The sequence below is a fragment of the Panicum virgatum genome, chromosome 3N (assembly GCF_016808335.1).
Source record: "Panicum virgatum strain AP13 chromosome 3N, P.virgatum_v5, whole genome shotgun sequence".
NCBI lineage: Eukaryota > Viridiplantae > Streptophyta > Magnoliopsida > Poales > Poaceae > Panicum > Panicum virgatum.
The window spans coordinates 46050209-46072430 of NC_053147.1; the positions used below are offsets into that span (position 1 = coordinate 46050209).

A 22222-nucleotide genomic window follows, 5' to 3' on the forward strand; every position below is an offset into this window, starting at 1 on the left:
CACCCTCTAATCCGCCGACAGCGCTGCCAAATCAGGGAGAGTGGTTTGGGGGCGCGATGGGTAGGGAAGGTGCGGAGAGAGGACAACGGGGAGAGGAGATGCTCTAATCCGCCGACAGCGCTGCCGAATCAGGGAGCGTGGTTTGGGAGCGCAATGGGTAGGGAAGGTGCGGAGAGAGGACGACGGGGAGAGGAGATGCGGAGAGGGGTGGAGATCCGGCCGCCCTGCAGCTGAGCGGCCAGGGCCAGCCGCCCCGCTGTCGGGCGACCGGCTTTCAGGGACTTGCGTGTAATTTTCTCCGCAAATTTTTTTCAGAAATGCCCATGCCGCCCCGCTGCCGGGCGGCCGGGTCCCGGCCGTCCGGCAGCAGGGCGGCCGGGGTATATTCCTGTAAATTTCCAAATCGAAAATATATTTTTGTAAAAAACGAAAATAAAAAATAAAAAAACCGCGAGATTAGCTGAACTCGCGAAATGGGCTGGGATGCTAGCCTGTTAAAATATGGTACGAGGTATTGGTAATCTGCTAGAAGAGATGGCTAAAAAAATGCATTACTCATAATAGGAGATGAGCTTACATGTACTTTGAGGAGATTAAGTTTTGATAATCTGTTGGAGAACAAGCAGTGCATTTTCCCAAGATAGCCAGATAGGAGCCCGGCTCTTGCATCTCTTTATCGGTCCTTTGAATTCTAATGAAGAAACGCAGATGTTTTATACCTTGCCAAGTTGGTTCCATAATTTGCCAGGCACAAACATTCGTTACAGCTTAGACAAACATCTGCTAGATCATAGGAGAGATGGCGAAGCTGCATTGCTTAAATGGCAATGGGCCAATGGTACCTAACCTCTAGTGTTGTAGCATTAGTACTAGTAGCCTGCTAGATCATAAATACAATCAGATCCCAGCAAGAGCATGAATTGCACATTAGCATGGCATATTCAGATTTACTGAAGGTAAATGTCAAAACAATGGCCATCCGCCCATCCCTGGGCCCAATACTAGTCTACTCGACAACCCTAATAACTACCATGATGAGTGACAGGTCAAGATAGCAGCACACAAATTTTAGCTGGATGGCCTGGGGGGTTCTGGTGCTTCTGTTGCTGCTTTGGAGAGCTCAAGTGAAACAGGGCAGTGGTCACTTCCATAGAATCCTGCAAGAATGTAAAAAAATTCAATATTTGACATGATAGTACTTGAATTTCTCAGACATCTGGCCGAAAATGTTGGAACAAGGACAAAGTTACTACTTCCATCTTCTTGAAATGCTTCTCTCAGAAAGTCAGAAGCAAATTGCAGTTGTTATGGGACATTAGATCGAAAATGTCATTGTGAAAAACAAAATAAAATAAGCACTTCTATATGTTTCCGGAAAGAAAAGAAAACAGAACAAGTACTAGCAAAAGAATATATATATCTTTTGCACTACAGGGAGTAAAGGAAAAAATGGTCTTCCTTCACTCCCACCACCAAACCTAGCTTGGAATTCACGGAGCCAAACTAAGCCTGGCACCAGTTCCATACGGTCCAATTATTGGAATCAGTTCCAAGCCCACTACTTCTGTCATCACCCCATATACAATCAATCACACTAGAGATGCTCTATTATTAGTCAGTAATATTCTCATTCAAGCAACAACTTGTTCTGCCTAGGATGCTGATTTGACAAGGCTTAACGGAAAATGATAAATCCAGGTGCGCGACCCATCTTTCCGAAATATCTAGATAATTTCATAATTTAGTAAATAGGTTTCTTCAATAGCCTTAGGAAAAAGTTTATATCACCCCCTCACCTATGGAGGGTGGAATACATAACCCCCCAACCTATGAAACGGTCTATATCACCCCCTACACTTTTCAAAACCGGTCAAATTACCCCCTAAAGCAGTTTTAAAAAATTATAGTAAATCACAGAAAAATCATAAAATGAAAAATTCAATTGTGTTAGACTCCAAATGAGTAGATCTACACAATGAACATATAATATTGTATGATTTAGTTTTTTTTTGCTGTAGCTTTAGATCTATGTTTTTCTTCATAGCTGTAAAAAAATATACTAAAGCATATCATATTATATGTTCACTGCGTAGATCTACTCATTTGGAGTCTAACACAATTGGATTTTCTATTTTATGATTTTTCTGTGATTTACTATGATTTTTCAAAACTGCTTTAGGGGGCAATTTGACCGGTTTTGGAAAGTTCAGGGGGTGATATAGACCGTTTCATAGGTTGGGGGGTTATGTAGTCCACCGTCAATAGGTGAGAGGGTGATATAGACTATTGAGGGGGCCTTACTACTCCCTCCTTTTCAAAATGTAAGATTTGGTTTAACAGGTGCAATCTGCAACTCTACACTTTGACCATTAGTATCTCATATTTTTTTAATAATGTCAATGATCATGAAATTGACATCATATGAAAGTGCTTTCAAATATGAATCAAATGATACTAAATTTACAAATTATTTGACTAATTACTTGGCTGTGTGCATGCTTTACAAAAAGAAAAAGGAGTATCACTTTTGGTACTTGAACTGGTGAGATATGAAAATAAAGTAGGTATTAGAAAATTGACTAGAATGAGAACCTCCAGAGTTTTGTGAAGTATAACAGAACATAAAAAAGGTTAGGTACCATTTTAACTTCTTACCTTCTAATTCAATTCCACGGCCATGCATTTCACATGAAATTATTCTGTCCTTCAATTGTTCCGAAACAATGAAATAATCAATCCTCATTCTCTTTCCTCGGTACCTAGAGGAATAAAGACAAGTTAATCTCACTGAAAAAAGAAAGAGAAAATACATCCATATTATCAGCAAGCATTGTATTAGCAGTTTGAATAGTAGAAAAGATATCCATTAATTATTACATAATATACTTCCAATGATCATATCTTTATCTACACTTTAGTTTCTGAATGAATTCTGCGTAGTGTGCATAACTGCAAAAAAAAATCAGGTTATGTACAGTACTGTTTTTACACACAAATAATATTATAATTGATAGGGCCTTTTCTTTTGGCATTGAAACATACATAATAACTCAAGAGGGCTGAATCCCTATAAAAGAACATTGCATATCTGCTGAACACAAACAAATATGTTCACAATGTTACTCCCTCCGTTCCAAAATGTAGGTCGTTTTGGCTTTTCTAGATTCATAGTATTTGCTATGCACCTAGATATAACATATGTCTAGGTACATAGCAAAATATGTGAATCTAGAAAAGTCAAAACGACCTACATTTTGGAACAGAGGGAGTGGTTCTTTTCACAAATTGTTACATCCTCTGCTTCCAAAATAAGTCCGTTAGGACATCGGCACAGTCAACAATGCATCACTTTGATTACACATATCTATAAAAAATATAACATTTCTAAGAGCAAGAGCTATAAATTATGCAAGTATATTTCATGATGAACCTAGTAACAAATCAACCTTATGTTGTTAAGTCAATCTATATGATCTTTTTTGCTATTTAGTCGTTGAACCTAAGGCTTGATTTAGGACAAACCTAAACAAACTTCATATTTTGGAAAAAGAGGTAGCAAACTGTTAATTAAGATTCAAGACTTGTGAAGCAAGCAACCATAAGTATATATAGGGGCTAGGGTTGCTCAAAGATGTAAAAGAGAACAGAAGACATGTTAGAAGATTACATGCTTCAGTACTTAAAGAATATCTAAGGAATAAATGAAGACCAGGACAATAAAGACAAATGTTCCTTACTTGCCAATTGGATGACCGGACCAGGAGAAGCCACTGTCCATATCTTTTTCTTTATGCAGGTGTCTATAAGCATCTACCAGCTTTCCACTGTATATCCAAGTCGTTCACCCATAAGTTATTAAAACTTCAAAGCAACAACTATGTGATCAAATACAACACTATAGTAATGTCTCCTCGAAATCAAGCAAGGCCCTTCTTGATTTATGTGCTGCTCAGAATTTTTTTGTTAAAATAAAAAAAGGACGTACCCAGTGCCGTAGGCTCCCGCACTGCGGGGTCTGGGGGAGGTTATTAGCGGGAGGTCTTTCCCACACATCGTGCAATGTGTAGAGGCCATCGCTCGAACCTGTGACCTCTCGGTTCACAGGCGGCAAGCACTACCACTTGCACCAGGCCGCCCTTTTAATTTTTTTGTTAAAATATCATTGCTAAAAGCTTGCATCAGCTTGAACACATGTTTTCATCAAGCAAACCATATACCATGTGATGCTCTGTTCGGTTTACAAATGTGGTGTCTAAACTGTAACTGAACCTTGGAAAACGTTCCCAGAGAGATACCGGACTTTTTTCTCCATGGTTTTAGCTCGAGTAAGTTACCAAAAACCACCTTGCTAAAAACAAGATGAACTTTTAAAATCAGTTTTTCTTTAAGAATTCTCAAAAATATTAAAAAATAATATGTTTATGTTTGTATCACCATCCTAGTTGATAATGATCTAGACAGATGTTCTGGTATGTTCAAGCCCATATCAGTTTGACAGGCTTAGCTAATCGACAAACATCTGGCTGAGGTGGAATGAGTTTTCTTCCTTTTTTTTGATGAAAGGTAGAATGAGTTTCTGAATAAAATATAGCTCATTTCTATATGGGAGATTGACCAATACTGTTACGCATCTTTTTTTAAGCATCCATCCTAGACTCCTAGTTGGTGCACAGAGATAACTATATTAAACATGAAATTTTATTTTTACGAGACCAGTTGGATCAGAACATAAAAAAATTGACAATTGATTCCTTTTCTTTTTAGAAAGAACAGGCACCAAATGCCAAAAGCATCACAAGTGTAACTAGTTATAATTGTCCAAAGTTAATAGAAAAAATGTTCAATGGTACAATGTATTGGTTGTAACCTACTGGGACAATATGTTGCCAAATCGATGCCTCTCTGCTAGGGTGAATCCTGGCTGTCCACAGTCCTGCAGAGTACAACAAGACTTCATTGCACTTATGAAATACCCAACGTATATACACCACAAAAAGGATACCGGAGGTCCAGTAGAACTAGAAGATGCAGTCAAATGTGAATATGATCCTCTGGAAGTCCAGTAGAATGATTGTTATGAACCAAATTTTGAACTGAATCAAAAATGTCAAGACAACCAAATTGTAGGATCAAATAGTAAATTTATCTCCAATCACCAAACCAATGTACTGTTTTATTTAGTCGATTGAGGCCGTCGATTGATGTCCAATTGCAATGACTCGGTTATACGTACATAATTTCTTGTAAACAAAGTTAGGGCCTGGTTTGAATCATTTACCTAACCTTGCTCAGCAATACTAGCAAGGAATATGGGCAATAATTTCCTTATTTTTGAGGGAAAGCCAGATTGGTTTTCTGTGCACAAGCTTGCCCACTACCAAAGGTCACAAAGTGGGACAAAAATAACACAAACATACCCTTATACTAGGTCGAGTCTACAATAGTGATCAGGCTGCCTTCCCATTGTGTGATCAGGCACAGGACATCTCCTGATCTCATGTGTGTTCACCTGACAATGTTGGGTTTTGATATTCCAAATCTGAACCTGGACATTGATGTGCCTGCTAATACGACGATCCGTTATTCTACTTTGTGGTTTAACGCTATCATCAGTGCCAAAGGATTTGCAGAAAGGATTAATCTCGCTCATCATCCTTGTATCTGGGAAGTTTGGAAGCATCGTAATTCCTGTGTGTTCGAGGGAGCGCAGCCAAACATCCAGGTACTTCTTCAGATCGTGGCCAATGGGTGCACCCTCTGGTGCATGGCAGGGGCCACTAAACTCAAGGAGCTCTGGCTAGGTGGCTAACCCCGGCGTCATAGGTTTAAGGACCTGGTCTTGTAGTGTTTTTGTCTGTGGTGCGCCTTTAGATCATTTTCTGCTGTGTGTGGGTGCGTGGTGTGTTCTAATGTTGGGAGTTTTTGTCCTAATCTTATGTACTTTTATTTTCTTTCTTAATGAAATGACACAGTTCTCCTGCGCCATTCGAGAGAAAAAAAGTCTAGAATAGTGAGTAGACCCCTTAGAAATAGAAGATCATAAATATAGTACTCATATAACCTGGAAGCGGAGTGAAAGCTCTTCCTACAGGAAAAAAAATTAATACACTGAAGAACCATCCATAGAAACAAAGTTCGCAACCAGTGATGCATCAGAAAGTAACAAGGGACATGGCCTCACCAGCAATAAGACATAAAATTCATAAGAAAACTGGCACTGAAACTGTAGGCTTTGTGTTGCTAAAAGAAATTGCAGCAAGCAAATTGCTGCAGATAATTTAGAGGCTTCTATAAGAAAATGCAGAAGTGATAATTTTACTGTATCAAAAAGCTGGCGTTATATAAGACCAAGAACAGAAATGATAATCATAATTTCTATGAAAGCTGAATGCCAAACAATCCACAAGAAAGTGCCAGAGCAGCAACAGTTGCTCCCAAATTTGTAGCTTCCCACTCCTATCCAAGGAACAAATCCACCAAACAAGATTATACAATATAGAACCTTTTAATATACTTCTAGGCAGTAGGCAACAACAAAAGAGGTTCATGAAAGCTTCACATCAGCTCATTCTCTTCATCTATCTTGAGCCCATCCAATGAGTTATACATGCATTTGTCAGAATAGGTTTACCTCTTTCTCTACGGAAGCTCACCAAAGCCCAAGTCCAACCTATCATCGACAAGATCGCAGACCAGCTACCTGCGTGGAAGGCGGACTTAATGACGAGGGCTGGTTGGGAAGTGCAGGTTCAGTTTGTGCTCACTGCTATGCTTGTTTACTTGCTAATGGCCATTGATTTCCAGCCATGGGCTATCAAAGCTGTAGATAAAATTTGGCGTGGTTGGAAAAATGCAAAAGGTGGACATTGTCTAGTGGCATGGGAGAAAACTTGTTATCCCCCTAAATTAGGTGGTCTTGGCATTTCTAATATCAAGAACCTTGGCTGGGCTTTGCGCATGAGGTGGATTTGGCTGCAAAAAACAGAACCCAATCGTCCTTGGGCTGATTTACCAATACAGGTTCCTGACCTGGTACGCTCCTTTTTCTCGGTGGTGATCACCACTGTTGTTGGAAATGGACAGACCGGTGGCTTCATGGCAACTGTATTGCGAACCTTGCTCCTCGACTTTTAGCTGCTGTACCAAAAAGGAAAGCAAAAGAACGCACAGTTCAGGAAGTGCTGTCAAATTGGACTTGGGTTTCAGATATACTAGGTGCTCTCACAGTTGAGGTATCAGTGGATTATTTGCACCTTTGGGATCTCTTAGATGGCTTTGAACTGCAGCCTGAGGTAGAGGACGCACACATCTGGCTGTTCTCGCCCAATGGGCAATACTCGGCCAAATCAGCATATGACAGTTCTTTCCTGGGCTCTATACAGTTTACCCCCTATGAGCGTATTTGGAAAACTTGGGCGTCAGCTAAGTGCCGTTTCTTTCTATGGCTGGTTACACATAATAGATGCTGGACCGCAGATCGTCGTGCGCGTCGAGGATTGCTTCATCCAGAGCAATGTCCCCTCTGTATGATGAGACCATCAACCAAATCCTTGTAACATGTGTCGTTCTGGTTCCTCCTCCGACAGGTCGGACTTCATACCCTAGCTCCACAACCTTCAGAAGTCTCCTTTGATACATGGTGGGAGAAGACAAATGCTGCTGTCAATGGCGAGGCAAAGAAAGGCTTAAATTCATTGATAATCCTTGGGGCCTGGACACTTGGAACCACCACAATCGTTGTGTATTCGATGGCATCACGTCCACTCGTCCAGCATTGCTGGTGCCTTGGTAGCTGCAGGGGAGTAGCGTCGACTCTGGTCTTTGGCAGGAGCCGGGGGCTGTCCTTTCTGACTGCCCCACTCCCTGTAGATTAGTTGTGTGGACTGTGTTTTGGTTCGTCTTCATTCTAGTTACGCTGGCGCGAATGTAATATTCTAGTTGTAAGGGTATTTAACCCCTCCATCTGAATATAATGAGGCACAGCTCTCCTGCGTTTTTCAAGAAAAAAGAAAAAACAAGAATAGATCATACTAAATTGTAAAAAGCATAGAATTTCCACTCAATATGAGGCTTAAATTCTAGTTTAGATCCATTAAGCTTTAATTGATGCATTCAAGTAGAAATACGATTTTAGGTTCTGACAAAAGTGATTGTAATAAATGCCACTGAACATCCAGTCCTAGCAAAAGACCCCTTTTGGCACAACCTACAAGCACTTGCAAAGTTTTATAAGCTTTTGTATATGTAAAACTTACATGGATATATCAGTATTATTTTTTTATTTCATTTGTTTGGGCGGACTGGATTTCTCTGAACTTTGGATAGTTTATGCTCTCAATTCACTCTTTCTCAGCATTTAGTAGAATCTGGAGTCATGATGGCTGAAATAAAAAGGCAACAATATTCTTTCTTTATAGATGGATTATAACTAATTTCAGATTGGACTCGAATCAGAACAAGTTTAAGTGTAAAGTCTCAATCAAAGACTCTTAGGCTTCGTTTGGATGTCGATATTGGAGGGTGCCGAATTGAATTGTATTCAATACCAAAACAGCCATGATATTGAAATGGCTACAATTCAAATTCTATTGTTTGGATGACCATTACATTGGACCTTGGAATCCAAAGAAGCAAAACGATTTGATTCATTTTTGGATGTATAAACATGGAATTGAAAGAGGAGTCCAAAAGAGGACAGCGCCATCGTCTGAGAAGACGGGCCACTGCTCCTCTCACCTCCCAACCCTGCCGCCACCTTAGCGCCTCAGGGACGGCACGCTCGCGCGAGGACGAGACGCTGGCGGCGGCCACAAACTCCATGCTTGCATCAAGGGGCCAGGGCGCTGCGCCTTGCTGGACTGCGCCATGAGGATAAGACGCCGACAGCGGCCGCCGCAAAATCAGGACATGCGTCAAGGGGCGGATGCGTGGCGGAGCAGGAGGGGCGGGGGAACAGCGCTGCGGCGGAGGGCCTAGGGGAGCAGCGTGGAGCAGGACTGCAGGAGGGCCTTGGGGAGCGGCGCGGAGCAGGACTGCAGGAGGGGCAGGGGAGCGGCATAGCCGAGTAGGAGGGGCGGGGAAGCGGAGGAGCACGAGGGGTGTCAGAGCAGGGATGCAGGGAAGAAGAGAGTACGGTGAATGCAAACGAATACGGTGAAGGGAATAAGTCTTGTACTCTTGGTCTTTATGGGGCTGCAGCATCTCCTTTTTGCTGCAGCACGCAGTGGGTTTGTGCTGCCCCTAGAGGACAGCATCTTGGACTGTTTTTCAGTTTGTTAGGACAGCTGCAGTTAGTAGGACAGCAGCAGTTAGCATCTACTTTTCTAGGACAGCAGGAGCATCTTAGACTAGGCAGTTAGCAGCCCCTTGGCTGGCTGTATATGTGTGGCAACCCCTCCCGTTGGATGGTATGGCATTGTGAGTGTGAATGAAGAAAAACCCAGAAAACTTCGTCAACTTGAGTGTCATCCTCTCAGCTCAATGAAGTGAAAATTGAGCTGCTAACATCTGGTATCAGGACCGTACTTTCTTGTAGACTGGATATCTCCTGTTCTTCTCCCTCCCAAGCAGCAGTAGTAGCTGCTGCAGCACCAATAGCAGCTAGCACAGCAGCAGCAGTTAGCGCAGCAGCACCTGCAGCAGCCCCTCTTCCACCTTCCTCACCCGAGCAGACGAGCAGCAGCTCGTCTGAGGCTGCGTCTTCTCCACGCAGCAGCCCCTTGGAGGCGCGCCATGTCCGACGCACCGTCTCAGCGCTCGGTCGCCTCGAGCGCACGGCGTCAGCGAGATGCCGAGCTCGCCGCGGCAGAGGAGCGCAGCCGAGCGACGGCACAAGCCGCTGCAGCAGCGGCGAGGGCGGCTAGGCTGGCTGCAGCGGAGCTGGCGGCAGCCCGGGCGGAGGTGGAAGCAGAGGCGGCGGAGGATGCAGCGCGTGCGGCGGAGGTCAAGGTTGAGACTTTGCGCGGCAGCCTCAGCGGCTCCATCGCCGGCGACACCACCGCCGACGGGGACCATGAGGAGTTGGAGAGGGAGAGAGCGCGGGAGCGGACCGCGCGGTGGGCAGCAGCCCACCCCGGCGGCGGCGGCCTGGAGGGCGGCGCGCCTGGCGACGGTCCAGGGGCCCTCGCACCCGGCGGCGGCCTGGAGGGCGGCGCGCCCGGCGACGGACCAAGGGGCCGCGCACCCGGCGGCGGAGGCCGCGCACCTGGCGGCGGCGCGCAGGGCGGTGGCGGCGCTCCTGGCTGGGGTGCGCGCGGCGGCGCCCCCGGCTACCACGGCCTCCAGGCGGTGGTCAGGGACGTCGGTCCCGGCGGTGGGTGGCCCACCCTCACCAATACCAACTACGGCGAGTGGGCCGCAGTCATGGAGGTGAAGCTCCAGGTGCGGCATATGTGGGAGGCAGTCCGGTACGGCAACGTCGACTACGATGAGGATCGACGGGCGCTGGATGCTCTCATCGCAGCAGCCCCGCCCGAGATGCAGTTCACGCTTTCCAAGAAGCGAACTGCCAAGGAGGCCTAGGACTCCATCGCTGCGGCACGTATCGGCAGCGACCGCGACCGCGCCCGCAAGACCACTCTCCAGGCACTTCGCAAGGAGTGGGAGAACCTGGCCTTCAAGCCAGGTGAGGATGTTGATGACTTCGCCCTCCGTCTCTACACTCTGCTGCAGAAGGTGGTGCAGTTCGGCTACGACACCTACGACGAGGAGAGAGCCGTCGAGAAGCTCTTCCGCTGTGTCCCCGAGAGGTACAGGCAGACCGCTCGCTCGATCGAGTCTCTGCTGGACCTCTCCACCATGATGATCGAGGAGGCGATAGGTCGTCGACAGCGACGAGCCACAGCCTCCCTCGGGAGGCATCTCCATCGGTGGAAAGCTCCACCTTACTCAGGAGCAGTGGGAGGCCCAGCGCGGTGATAGGAGGAGGGGGGAGCCCTCTTCCTCGACTGGTGGCCGCAAGCGCGGCAAGCCGCGAAAGGGGCGCGGAGGTGCCCAAACCGGGGCACGAGGGCGCGCCGAGGGTGGCGTCCGCGGAGATGCTCAGGGCGGCACGAGACGACGCCTGCCACAACCGTGGCAGGCCCGGCCACTGGGCCAGGGACTGCCCGCAGCGGAGGCGTGGGGGCCAAGCCCACGTCGCGGAGGCCCAGCCGGATGACGAGCCAGCTCTGTTCCTACTCCACGGGGACATGGAGCCGCATCCGGCGGCACCGCCTGCCACCGCTCTACTCCACCTCGACGAGCCGCGTGCCCGAGTCCTCGGCAACGGCTCCGACGACGACAGGGTCGATGGCTGGTACCTCGACTCCGGCGCCACGCACCACATGACCGGGCGGCGGGAGTTCTTCTCCGACCGGGACGTCGACGTAGGTGGCTCCGTCAGGTTCGGGGACTCCTCCGCCGTGGAGATCAAGGGCGTGGGCTCCGTGATCTTCACCGCCAAGTCCGGAGAGCACCGGATGCTCACCGGAGTCTACTACATCCCGGCGCTGCGGAACTCCATCATCAGCCTTGGGCAGCTCGATGAGAGCGGCTCCCGCGTGGTGATTGACAGCGGGGTCCTCCGCATCTAGGACTACCGTCGCCAGCTTCTCGCCAGGGTGGTTCGAGGGAAGAACCGACTCTACATCCTCCACGTCGCGGTGGCTCAGCCTCTTTGTCTTGCAGCTCGCAGGGACAACGAGGCATGGTAGTGGCACGAGCGCTTTGGGCACCTCCACTTTGAGGCCCTGAAGCGGCTCGGCGCCAAGGAGATGGTGTGAGGCCTCCCATGCCTCGACCACGTGGAGCAGCTCTGCGACATCTGCATGCTGACGAAGCAGAAGCGGCACTCCTTCCCCCAACAGGCGAGCTTCCGAGCCAAGGAGCGGCTCGAGCTCGTACACGGGGAATTGTGTGGCCCGGTGACACCGGTCACACCAGGAGGACGGCGCTACTTCCTGCTGCTCGTCGACGACCTCTCCCGCTTCATGTGGGTGATGATCCTCGGCAGCAAGGGAGAGGCTGCGGACGCCATCAGGCGTGCTCAGGCTGCTGCGAAGGCGGAGAGCGGCCGCAAGTTGCTTGTGCTGCGCACCGACAACGGTGGCGAGTTCACGGCGGCCGAGTTCACGGCGTACTGCGCGGATGAGGGCATCCAGCGCCACTACTCCGCGCCACTACTACGCAGCAGAACGGCGTCGTCGAGCGGCGCAACCAGACGGTTGTGGGGATGGCCCGGGCCCTCCTTAAGCAGAGGGGGATGCCGGCTGTTTTCTAGGGAGAGGCGGTGGTGACGGCCGTCTACATCCTCAACCGCTCGCCCACCAAGGCACTCGACGGTATGACGCCGTATGAGGCTTGGCATGGGCGTAAGCCGGCGGTCTCCCACCTGCGGGTCTTCGGCTGCCTCGCATTCGCCAAGGAGCTTGGCCACATCGGCAAGCTCGACAACAGGAGCACTCCGGGAGTGTTCATCGGCTACGCGGAGGGTTCGAAGGCCTACCGCATTCTCGACCCGGAGACACAGCGTGTGCGCACGGCGCGCGACGTTGTGTTCGACGAAGGGCGAGGATGGGCATGGGACAAGGCGGTGGTCGACGGCTCGGCTCCGACGTACGACGACTTCACCGTCGAGTACGTCCACTTCGAGAGAGCTGGGAGAGTAGGCAGCTCTTTTTCGCCGAGCGTGCCTACCCCGGTCCCCGAGCCTCAACCGACTCCGGCGCCCGCCACACCGGCGGCACCACGCCCTTCAGCTACGACTCCGGCTGCGCCGAGTTCCTCGGCTGCACCACCACAGCCGGCGACGCCGCGCACTCCAGCACCGATAGCCACTCCTCCGGGCACATCTACTTCGACACCTGCTCGTGCTGAGCACAGTCCGGTGGAGTTCGCTACTCCGTTCTCTCACGACGAGGAGCGCGTCGACGCGTACCACGACGGCAAGCCGTTGCGGTACCGTACGATGGAGGACCTTCTCGGTGATCAGCCGGTGCCGGGACTAGTGCCTCACGACCTCGAGGCGCAGTTGCACCTCGCGTGCGACGACGGCGAACCTCGGTCTTTCGCAGAGGCCGAGGGACACGCGGCATGGCGTGCCACGATGCAGTCGGAGATGGACGCGGTTGAGAAGAACCGCACTTGGGAGCTTGCTGACCTCCCTCGTGGTCACCGCGCGATCACCCTTAAGTGGGTGTTCAAGCTGAAGAGGGATGAAGCCAGCACCGTCGTCAAGCACAAGGCTCGCTTGGTGGCACGAGGTTTCGTGCAGCAGGAGGGGGTCGACTTCGACGATGCCTTCGCTCCCGTGGCACGGATGGAGTCCGTGCGACTTCTCCTTGCGCTGGCTGCCCAGGAGGGCTGGCGCGTCCATCACATGGACGTCAAGTCGGCGTTTCTCAACGGTGACTTGAGGGAGGAGGTCTACGTGCACCAGCCGCCGGGGTTTGCGATCCCCGGCAAGGAGGGCAAGGTGCTACGCCTGCGCAAGGCCCTCTATGGCTTGTGGCAGGCCCCGAGGGCGTGGAACGCCAAGCTGGACTCCACGCTCAAGGGGATGGGCTTCGAGCAAAGCCCGCACGAGGCGGCCATCTACCGGCGGGGAATGGCGGAAAAGCCCTGCTGGTGGGTGTCTACGTCGACGACTTAGTGATCACCGGCACCAAGGATGCGGAGGTGGTGGCGTTCAAGGAGGAGATGAAGGCCACCTTCCAGATGAGCGACCTGGGGCCTCTCTCCTTCTTCCTGGGGATCGAGGTGCACCAGGACGACTCCGGGATCACACTTCGACAGACCGCCTACACCAAGTGCATCGTCGAGATCGCTGGGCTCACCGACTGCAACCCAGCTCTCACTCCGATGGAGGAGAGGCTGAAGCTGAGCCGTGACAGCACGGCAGAGGAGGTGGACGCTACTCAGTACTGGCGCCTTGTGGGGAGCCTCCGCTACCTCGCCCACACACGGCCGGACTTGGCGTTCTCCGTCGGCTACATTAGTCGGTTCATGCAGCGACCGACGACGGAGCACCAGCAGGCCGTGAAGAGGATCATCCGCTATGTTGCGGGGACTCTCGACCACGGTCTCCACTACCCGAGGTGCCCTGGAGCGGCACACTTAGTCGGGTACAGCGACAGCGACCACGCCGGCGACATCGACACCAGCAAGAGCACGAGCGGGATCCTCTTCTTCCTCGGCAAGTGCCTCGTTAGCTGGCAGTCGGTCAAGCAGCAGGTCACCTCGGCAAGTGCCTTGTCCAGCTGCGAGGCCGAGTACATAGCGGCCTCCACCACGTCGACTCAGGCGCTCTGGCTCACTCGACTGCTTGGTGATCTACTCGGCAGAGACACTGGAGCAATGGAGCTCAGGGTGGACAGCAAGTCCGCTCTGGCCTTGGTGAAGAACCCCGTTTTCCACGAACGGAACAAGCACATCCGGGTGAGGTATCACTTCATCCGAGACTGCTTGGAGGAAGGAAGCATCAAGGCGAGCTACATCAACACCAAGGATCAGCTTGCGGATCTGCTCACCAAGCCCCTTGGGAGGATCAAGTTCCTTGAGCTTTGCTCCAGGACCGGGATGGTCCAACTTTCCCACAAGATGACGCATAAGGCTTAGGGGGAGAATGAAGGAAATAAATCTTGTACTCTTGGTCTTTGTGGGGCTGCAGCATCTCCTTTTTGCTGCAGCACGCAGTAGGTTTGTGCTGCCCTCTGTTCTCAAGGCGTCGCCTAGGCGTCCATGCGCCGTCCACCGATTTGCGCCTTGCTCGCCTAGGCGCCCGCCTTGCTCGCCTAGGCGTCCAGCCGCCCCACCTTGCTAGGCGTCCGCCTTACCGCCTTGAGAACAGAGGTGCTGCCCCTAGAGGACAGCATCTTGGACTGTTTTTCAGTTTGCTAGGACAGCTGCAGTTAGTAGGACAGCAGCAGTTAGCATCTACTTTTCTAGGACATCAGGAGCATCTTAGACTAGGCAGTTAGCAGCCCCTTGGCTGGCTGTATATATGTGTGGCCACCCCTCCCGTTGGATGGTATGGCATTGTGAGTGTGAATGAAGAAAAAACCAGAAAACTTCCCCAACTTGAGTGTCATCCTCTCAGCTCAATGAGTGAAAATTGAGCTGCTAACATACGGAGCCATAGTGGTTGGAATTGTGGGAAGGGGTGGAGCAGCACAGTGAATACCATTTGGTATTGGAGGAATTTTCCAATACCAATTCCGAGAACATCCATACAGCTGATATTAAGGGTATACAATACCAATTCCAAATTCTAGCCTTCAATATCTACATCCAAACGGTACCTTACAGTTATTGTGACTAGACAATCCGACAAGAATTCAGGAGGGATAAGGGATCAACAAATAGAACAGTGTAGTCAGACTCACAAGACAAAGTGAAAGACATACTCCCCCAAGCCAAATGACGGATTTACATAAACAACAAAAGACCAAAATAAAGCAACGATATGGAACTTAAACTCACAAGACAAAGTGAAAGACATACTCCCCCAAGCCAAATGATGGATTTACATAAACAACAGAAGACCAAAATAAAGCAACGATATGGATCTTAAAGACAGCAGGAGGGCCGAGAGTGAAATGTGAGCTCATAGGGGATACAATATCGATTTTGTCATCCTCGCAAATAGGATAAGTACATAAGCATTTGTACTTATACTTTAAAACTAGAACATAAAACAAGAAAAGTGTATATAACAAAACTTAAGCGATCTACGCAAATAGGAGGTTATTAGCAGGAGGTCTTTCCCACACACCGTGCAATGTGTAGAGGCCACCGCTCGAACCTGTGACCTCTCGGTTCACAGGCGTCAAGCACTACCACTTGCACCAGGCTGCCCTTCCATATATATATATATATATATATATATATATATATATATATATATATATATATATATATATATATATATATATATATATATATATATGCCGTAGGCTCCCGCACTGTGCGGGGTCTGGAGGAGGTTATTAGCAGGAGGTCTTTCCCACACACCGTGCAATGTGTAGAGGCCACCGCTCGAACCTGTGACCTCTCGGTTCACAGGCGTCAAGCACTACCACTTGCACCAGGCTGCCCTTCCATATATATATAATAATGAATTGTTCTTAGCATACTTTCTAGATTTTCCAAGCAGTTGCACTAGCTAGTGGGTAAAAATAGATGACGGATTTCATTGAATTACAAGAAACTGACCACCCTGATGCATGAACACACTAGCGAAACTGGATTTACGTACAGATGACTAAGGGTTGCATGTGTAAAGCAAATATTACCTCTTTATTTGGCGGGGTATATCCATTCAGCTTAGCACTGATAAAAAAATCAGGATGGCTGACATCGATTTCTTCATGGCTGGAATATTCAAATACAAGAGGTATTCATTTGTGGAAAAATGCCTTATTGGTATAGCAAACACGTGTTCAAATAAAAATGAAGTTTTCCCTTTGCATATATATATAGGAGTATTTTCTTTCAGAATGCAAGATTGCAAATCAAATATGGTTATTTTGATCATGTACTATAAGAAAACATGCAAGGAAATTTCTACCAAGGTTTTATGGGTATTAATGCTATGTTATTAACTAGGAAAATCATTTTCACGGTGTTGAATTTCAATATTATGTAACAAATTGCATGAAGATTTTATTGCACGGTACAAGAAGAAGCTAAAATATCTATGTAGATATGAACCATTTTCACTAAGGAGAAACCCTTATTTTGATTACCTGACGTTCAAGTCGCCACACCAGATTAAGGGTTTGTCTACACGTTGAACAAATTCTAGCATTCTCTTGTCCCACTTACGTCTCCTTTGAAATGAATTTTCTTCCTCCTTCCATCCATTGTTTGGAGCATAAGTGTTTAGTAAGAGAAATGATTCAAATTCCACAATTATAACACGCCCATCCGTTTCATGCTTGGAAGCTGAAAAATGCAGAAAAAATTATTATGAAAGAGAACAATGATGCTAGATGCCTGTTTGTTAACAAGCTTGCTGGCCTGGACAGCCAATCCTTGGGTCCAGTTTTTATACAGAAAAACATGCATAAACACATATCTAGAGAAGATGAACAGGTACACAGTCAGAGAGACGTGCCTTGAGTTTTTTTTTCCACACTTATTATTCTTGCGATGACTATCCAGTTACACCTTCATATCAAAGTGACCATATCCTTTTTGGACTTTGCTTAACAATGATCGAATGCAACCACATGCTTCCTAACCCTTAACATAAGAACATTCATTCACTGTCATGGTTTTGCTTTCAACTACAAAACTAGTAAGATGTTCTGAGATTTTTTTTATATTGTTTAAAAAATCAATAAGTTTGGATGACAATGATGTGTATATAATTACTAGCTTACCAATAATCAAGTGGTAACTAAACCAGATCCTGCAATACAATCTTAAAACTACAATATGTAAAACAGGAGGGATGTGGTATTAGAGCAGCCAAGCAGGCCAAGGAACATTAAGCATGGAACATGTAAACTACTGGTAACAGAACATATAATTATCAAAGGATAATCTGAAGTCATCTCCAAACTTACACGTTCTATCCAGGTTAAAAGACACCTTCTTAGGTTCAAACTTTTTCTTGATAAACACAGCTGTTCCTGCATATTTTGAATCTGAAAGAGACCACCAGACACAGTAGTCTTTGAAAGGTGAACTCGACAAAGCACGCAAAACTATCTGCATGACATCAAGAATTGTGATTATGACAACTTTCTCATTGAGCCCACGAAATGCAACGTAACAAATCTGAAAGAACAAAAATCCAAGAGCTTGCTAGTATTATAAACACATCAGTTGATATTAGATCGTACTTTTCTGCCTGTACAGTTCACTAAATTTTGCGCATTTTGATCTCTCAATTGAAAAATGAAACACATTGCAAATGCACAATCAACAAATGTAACTACAGTTCTGAGGGAAGGAAAGAATGCCAGGTTCAACAGTGCCAGTTGCTAAATCAACATTTTTACAACACCACTACAGAAATTCTTCTGTGACTGCTGATGCAAGTGGTGAAATGTCCCCTAATGGATGCAACTGGAAGGGGTATGAAAAAAAATAGTGCAATTTCAAATAATCTAGTATCCTCTAAAGATCAAGATGATAAAATTCATTTTTTATGGCTGCAACTGATAGAAATTTTAGCTTAGATAATGAAACATTAATTTTGAGAAAAGATATAATAGCTATAGTTCAACATATTCACTGAAAGTATTAATCTTTGCAAATGCTGTGAAACCTGCTTTTCGTCCCGTGATGAGCTTGTGTCATCTTTTAGTTCCCTAGGATTTTTAGGTGCCCCTTTTGAACCAGCCGCAGGCATCCGCACCTCCTGAGAAAGAAGTTCAATAAACAATTAGTATCCTTATCAGATGTATATTAATCAGATAACTAAATATGTATTTCTGCAGCCAGGCCAAAACCAAATGTGGCCTACCGAGCAATGAAAAGAAGGAACTGTTAATGCTGGGATAATTAGCCCAGACAGCCAAAACTTGAAGAATAATGATGTGACATGAAATATGGTACCATTTTTCAGATAGATGGGCAGTGCCGAAAGACAGGAGAAATTGAAAGGACCGACAATTTCCGTTTAGCAAACAACCAAAGCTTTAACTTACTAGGAATAAATTTCTTTTTCCTAAAGATAATAAATTGCAAAGATAAACAAGTTAAAGAATAACAACTGGCGCTCCACGGTAGATAATTGAGTATGCTCCTGTATCTCATGTCCATCAGGATTGGATAGTGCTCCTCTTTCTTTGGCCATGCTCAGCTTGTCATGTTTGACAGCAGCAGGCAGTAGCAGTAGCAAGTAGTGGGAGTATGTTGCAAAAGTAGCGCTAGTGTAGAGGTATGGTCTAACTAGTAGTAGTTGGTAGTGACATCATGTACCTTATTTTTGACTTGTGCCTCACTTTACATATGAATGAGGTAGGAGAAGCTGCAGCTCACTTCAGCAGAACCAAACAGAGTGCTCTCTATTCTCCCCTTCTTCCTCCCTCTCAGTGTGTGTGTGTGTGTGTGTGTCATGGTGGGACTCCAGTACAGGCGCCGCACCAAGATTAGTCAAGAGTCCTAGTTTGTTTTCATTAGTTTCTTGTAAGGTTTATCTAGATTATTTCGGTTAGTTTGTTACCAGGCTCAGTGGACATATAAACCATGACCTGAGTTAGTTGAAGTCATGAGATTGTATTCTCAGATTGGTTTTGGTCCCTGCCTTCCTGGCGCGCCGTGAGCTTCAGCCATAGCTCCTGCGCGCCGGCGAGGTCCAGGGCCAAGGCCGGCCACTACCTTTGAATATAATCTACGTCGTGTTCCTTCTTCCAATTCCAATCCATCTCTAGCCCGTGACAGTGTGTGTGTGTGTGTGTGTGTGCGCGTGTGTGCGTGCTGAGGTTTCACTGTGGTATTGTCGGCCAACACTCCATGTATGCATGATTCCCGGTCGACTGGGCACATAAAAACTTCTTGGCAGCATGCGGCTACCACGGGCAGCAACCATGGCCACAAGACCATTGCTAATGAGTGAGCTCCCACAAGGAAGGGAGAGGTTTGGGTGAGCAGAACAGGACCAGTTGTATGGGCCCATGGACAAGCACTAACACAATAATAGTTATCTATTCAGCAAACTATAAACTTAAAAGAGAGAATCTAATGACACATGTAACAGTAGGAAGGCTCAGATCTGTATGTTCAGGGCTAGCTCTATGTAAGTTCTCTCTTGTCCAACTAATCTATGTTTCTTGCTCAGCAACTGGTGAACTCCATTGTTACAGTCATTCTTCTTCACATGGTCTTGGACCAACCTCCTTCCAATTGTAGGATTAGGATTACAGCTATTTGAGATATCATAGCCTAGCCCTGAAATGTAATAGCATTTGGACAGAAAAAAAAAAGACTTGAAATGTCCACCTTTTCTCAGCTGCTCCAAACTGAGATCGGGTGAAGGGTCCCAGATCCTATTAGGCTATTATAACTACTTTTAAGAAATTATAGGTTTAGGACCTCCTCATGTCCTCTTTGCCTACTCTCAAACAAACCCCTGAGGTGGATCTGTCTTCCATTAGACCAGTCCAAACCCATAGTGTCTATAGATAGTGTCTATACCGCCACATAAGCAAGTTACTATGTTTAGAAACTACATCTCTCAATGCATAGTTCCTTTATATGGGTCAATAATTAATACTTACTCAATTATTCTCTCTCCTATCAACCAATCATATTTGTTGTTTACTTATCATGAGGACACTACTCCCTCCTAATACAAAATTTGGTAGTGTCTAGTGCATAGGTTTTTGTGTATAAATTGGGTCTTGCATGAGACCCTATTTCTTCATCTCTTCACTCTCTCCCTCATTTAATCCCACATAAGCTAAACATCCTAGGTGGCAATGTAATCAATGCTATGGAAACCATCCTAGGTGGAGGGTTGGGGATGGCCTTATTTGACTAAATGTTCTAAAGGCATTATGCCTATTTTCCCCATCTAACAAATTAATGCATGATTGTTTTTATAAGGATGTACTGATCTTTTAAAATTTACATCATATGAGTTGGAAAAAAATAGAGAGAGACAATTTTCCTATGCCAATGAGTAAGAAATAACTAAACTAGCACTGCGATAATAGTACAAAAAAATATGAAGCCAGATATCTTGAAAAAGGAAAGGAGGTAACAATATATCCAGTATTCCAGTTGGAAGAAAGATATAAACAACACTCACAGGTATACCCATAGTAGTTTATCTAGAGAAAAATACCTCCCCTTCTCGTCTAGTGCAGCAAAGAAACAACTGGGATGTGAATACAACTATGACAAAAGCAGCATACATGCTAAGTTGTTCTAAGTAGAATGTTCTGACTTCTGAGCAGTAGTTCATGATGAAAAGAATATAATGATTGTCCAAACTGATCAAGAATTGATTTTTTGCTCTTATTCATGGTCCGAAAAGGATTGAACAAATTGTCCAGTCGGTCATATAAATACCCCAGTGATATACCCATAAACACTGCCCTAGCATCTAGAACCTTAAAAGTGCATGTCCCAAAAACCACATAGCACACTGGTACAGGCAACATGCTCAAATAATTCCCCAAAGGGCATAATCAATCACTAGGCACTACAGAAAGCACCAGCATGCCTGTGCCACCACTTGCAAAAAGAAACATGCAACCTACTGTTTTTGCTTTGCTTGCGAATATAGTGCAGGGATAATGACACCCAGTCACCCACCATGAGGTCTAAGATAACATCTAAAATCCTGGCCGGCCATAAAAATCTTACTAATCTCCAACGAAATGAAGGGGCACCAAATCGTACAGGCACAGCCCCAACCTGCTCGACGAGATGGCTGCGAGAACCCACGGCTTTTGGGTTGCCTACATTGCAGCATGCACGCCCCCGCGGGAACCCCGCCCCCGCACACGGACCGTTCCGAACGGGCAGAATTACAGATTAACCCGAAGAGCCGCCGACTCGAAAGCCCAAATCGCTCACCTGGATGCAGATGACGTCGGGATCGAGGCGAGCGACGAACTGAGAGAAAGCGGGCCAGTCGCTCTTCATCCGAAGGAGCAGGCTGTTGGCGTTCCACGTCACGAACTTGTGCGGCTCCTCGCCGGGGCTCCCCTCCTCCCCGCCGGCGCCGGCCGAGGCGGGGGCATCGCCCGAGTCGGTAGTGGCTGTGGGCCTCTTCTTAGCCGGGGAGCCGTCCTTAGGCACGGGCTGGAAGAAGCGCTTCATCGCCAGCGGGCGGCGGCGGGGCTGGCGGCTCCTCTACCCGCAAGTCCGCAACTGGACTGAATCCTCCGCTGTCAACGTTACTCTGATCTTTCTTTTCGGAGCTACTAGGGCTCTGAATCTCTGCAACATTAAAAATTAGAGGCATGTTTTTGAAGATACTAATAGTAGGTGTGGTATTTTTTTTTTGATTTTTTCTAACCGTTAATCTAAGACAAATTAATTAAGGAAATTGGAAAATAGTTAAAGGGTATGTTAGTCTTTTCCTCACATGGACCATCTCGTTTCTTCTCTACTGTGTCAAGTTGTTCTTCTACTTTACTACCAATTATTTTTCTTAATATGAATTAGATATGAGACACTTTTTGGTGTCTTCGTCAAATAAAAAAACCAAGCCAGCAATTGCCCTGGGATTGGATTGGGTCTAATCCAATATCCAATTGGATTTAAGTATTTAGTCTCG

At 46.9% G+C, this 22222-nt stretch overlaps 1 protein-coding gene across 1 annotated transcript; it reads right to left on the reverse strand.

Moving 5' to 3' along the window:
• Positions 1-689: 689 nt before the first annotated feature.
• Positions 690-21860, reverse strand: LOC120666020 (DNA-(apurinic or apyrimidinic site) endonuclease-like). Its single transcript, XM_039945791.1, has 9 exons — positions 21517-21860; positions 18257-18349; positions 17550-17694; positions 16725-16923; positions 16272-16350; positions 4872-4933; positions 3738-3824; positions 2656-2759; positions 690-1157 (listed from the first exon to the last, which is right to left on the reverse strand). Exons 1-9 carry the CDS (start codon positions 21760-21762, stop codon positions 1069-1071), a joined length of 1104 nt encoding a protein of 367 aa, XP_039801725.1. The 5' UTR covers positions 21763-21860; the 3' UTR covers positions 690-1068.
• Positions 21861-22222: the final 362 nt, after the last annotated feature.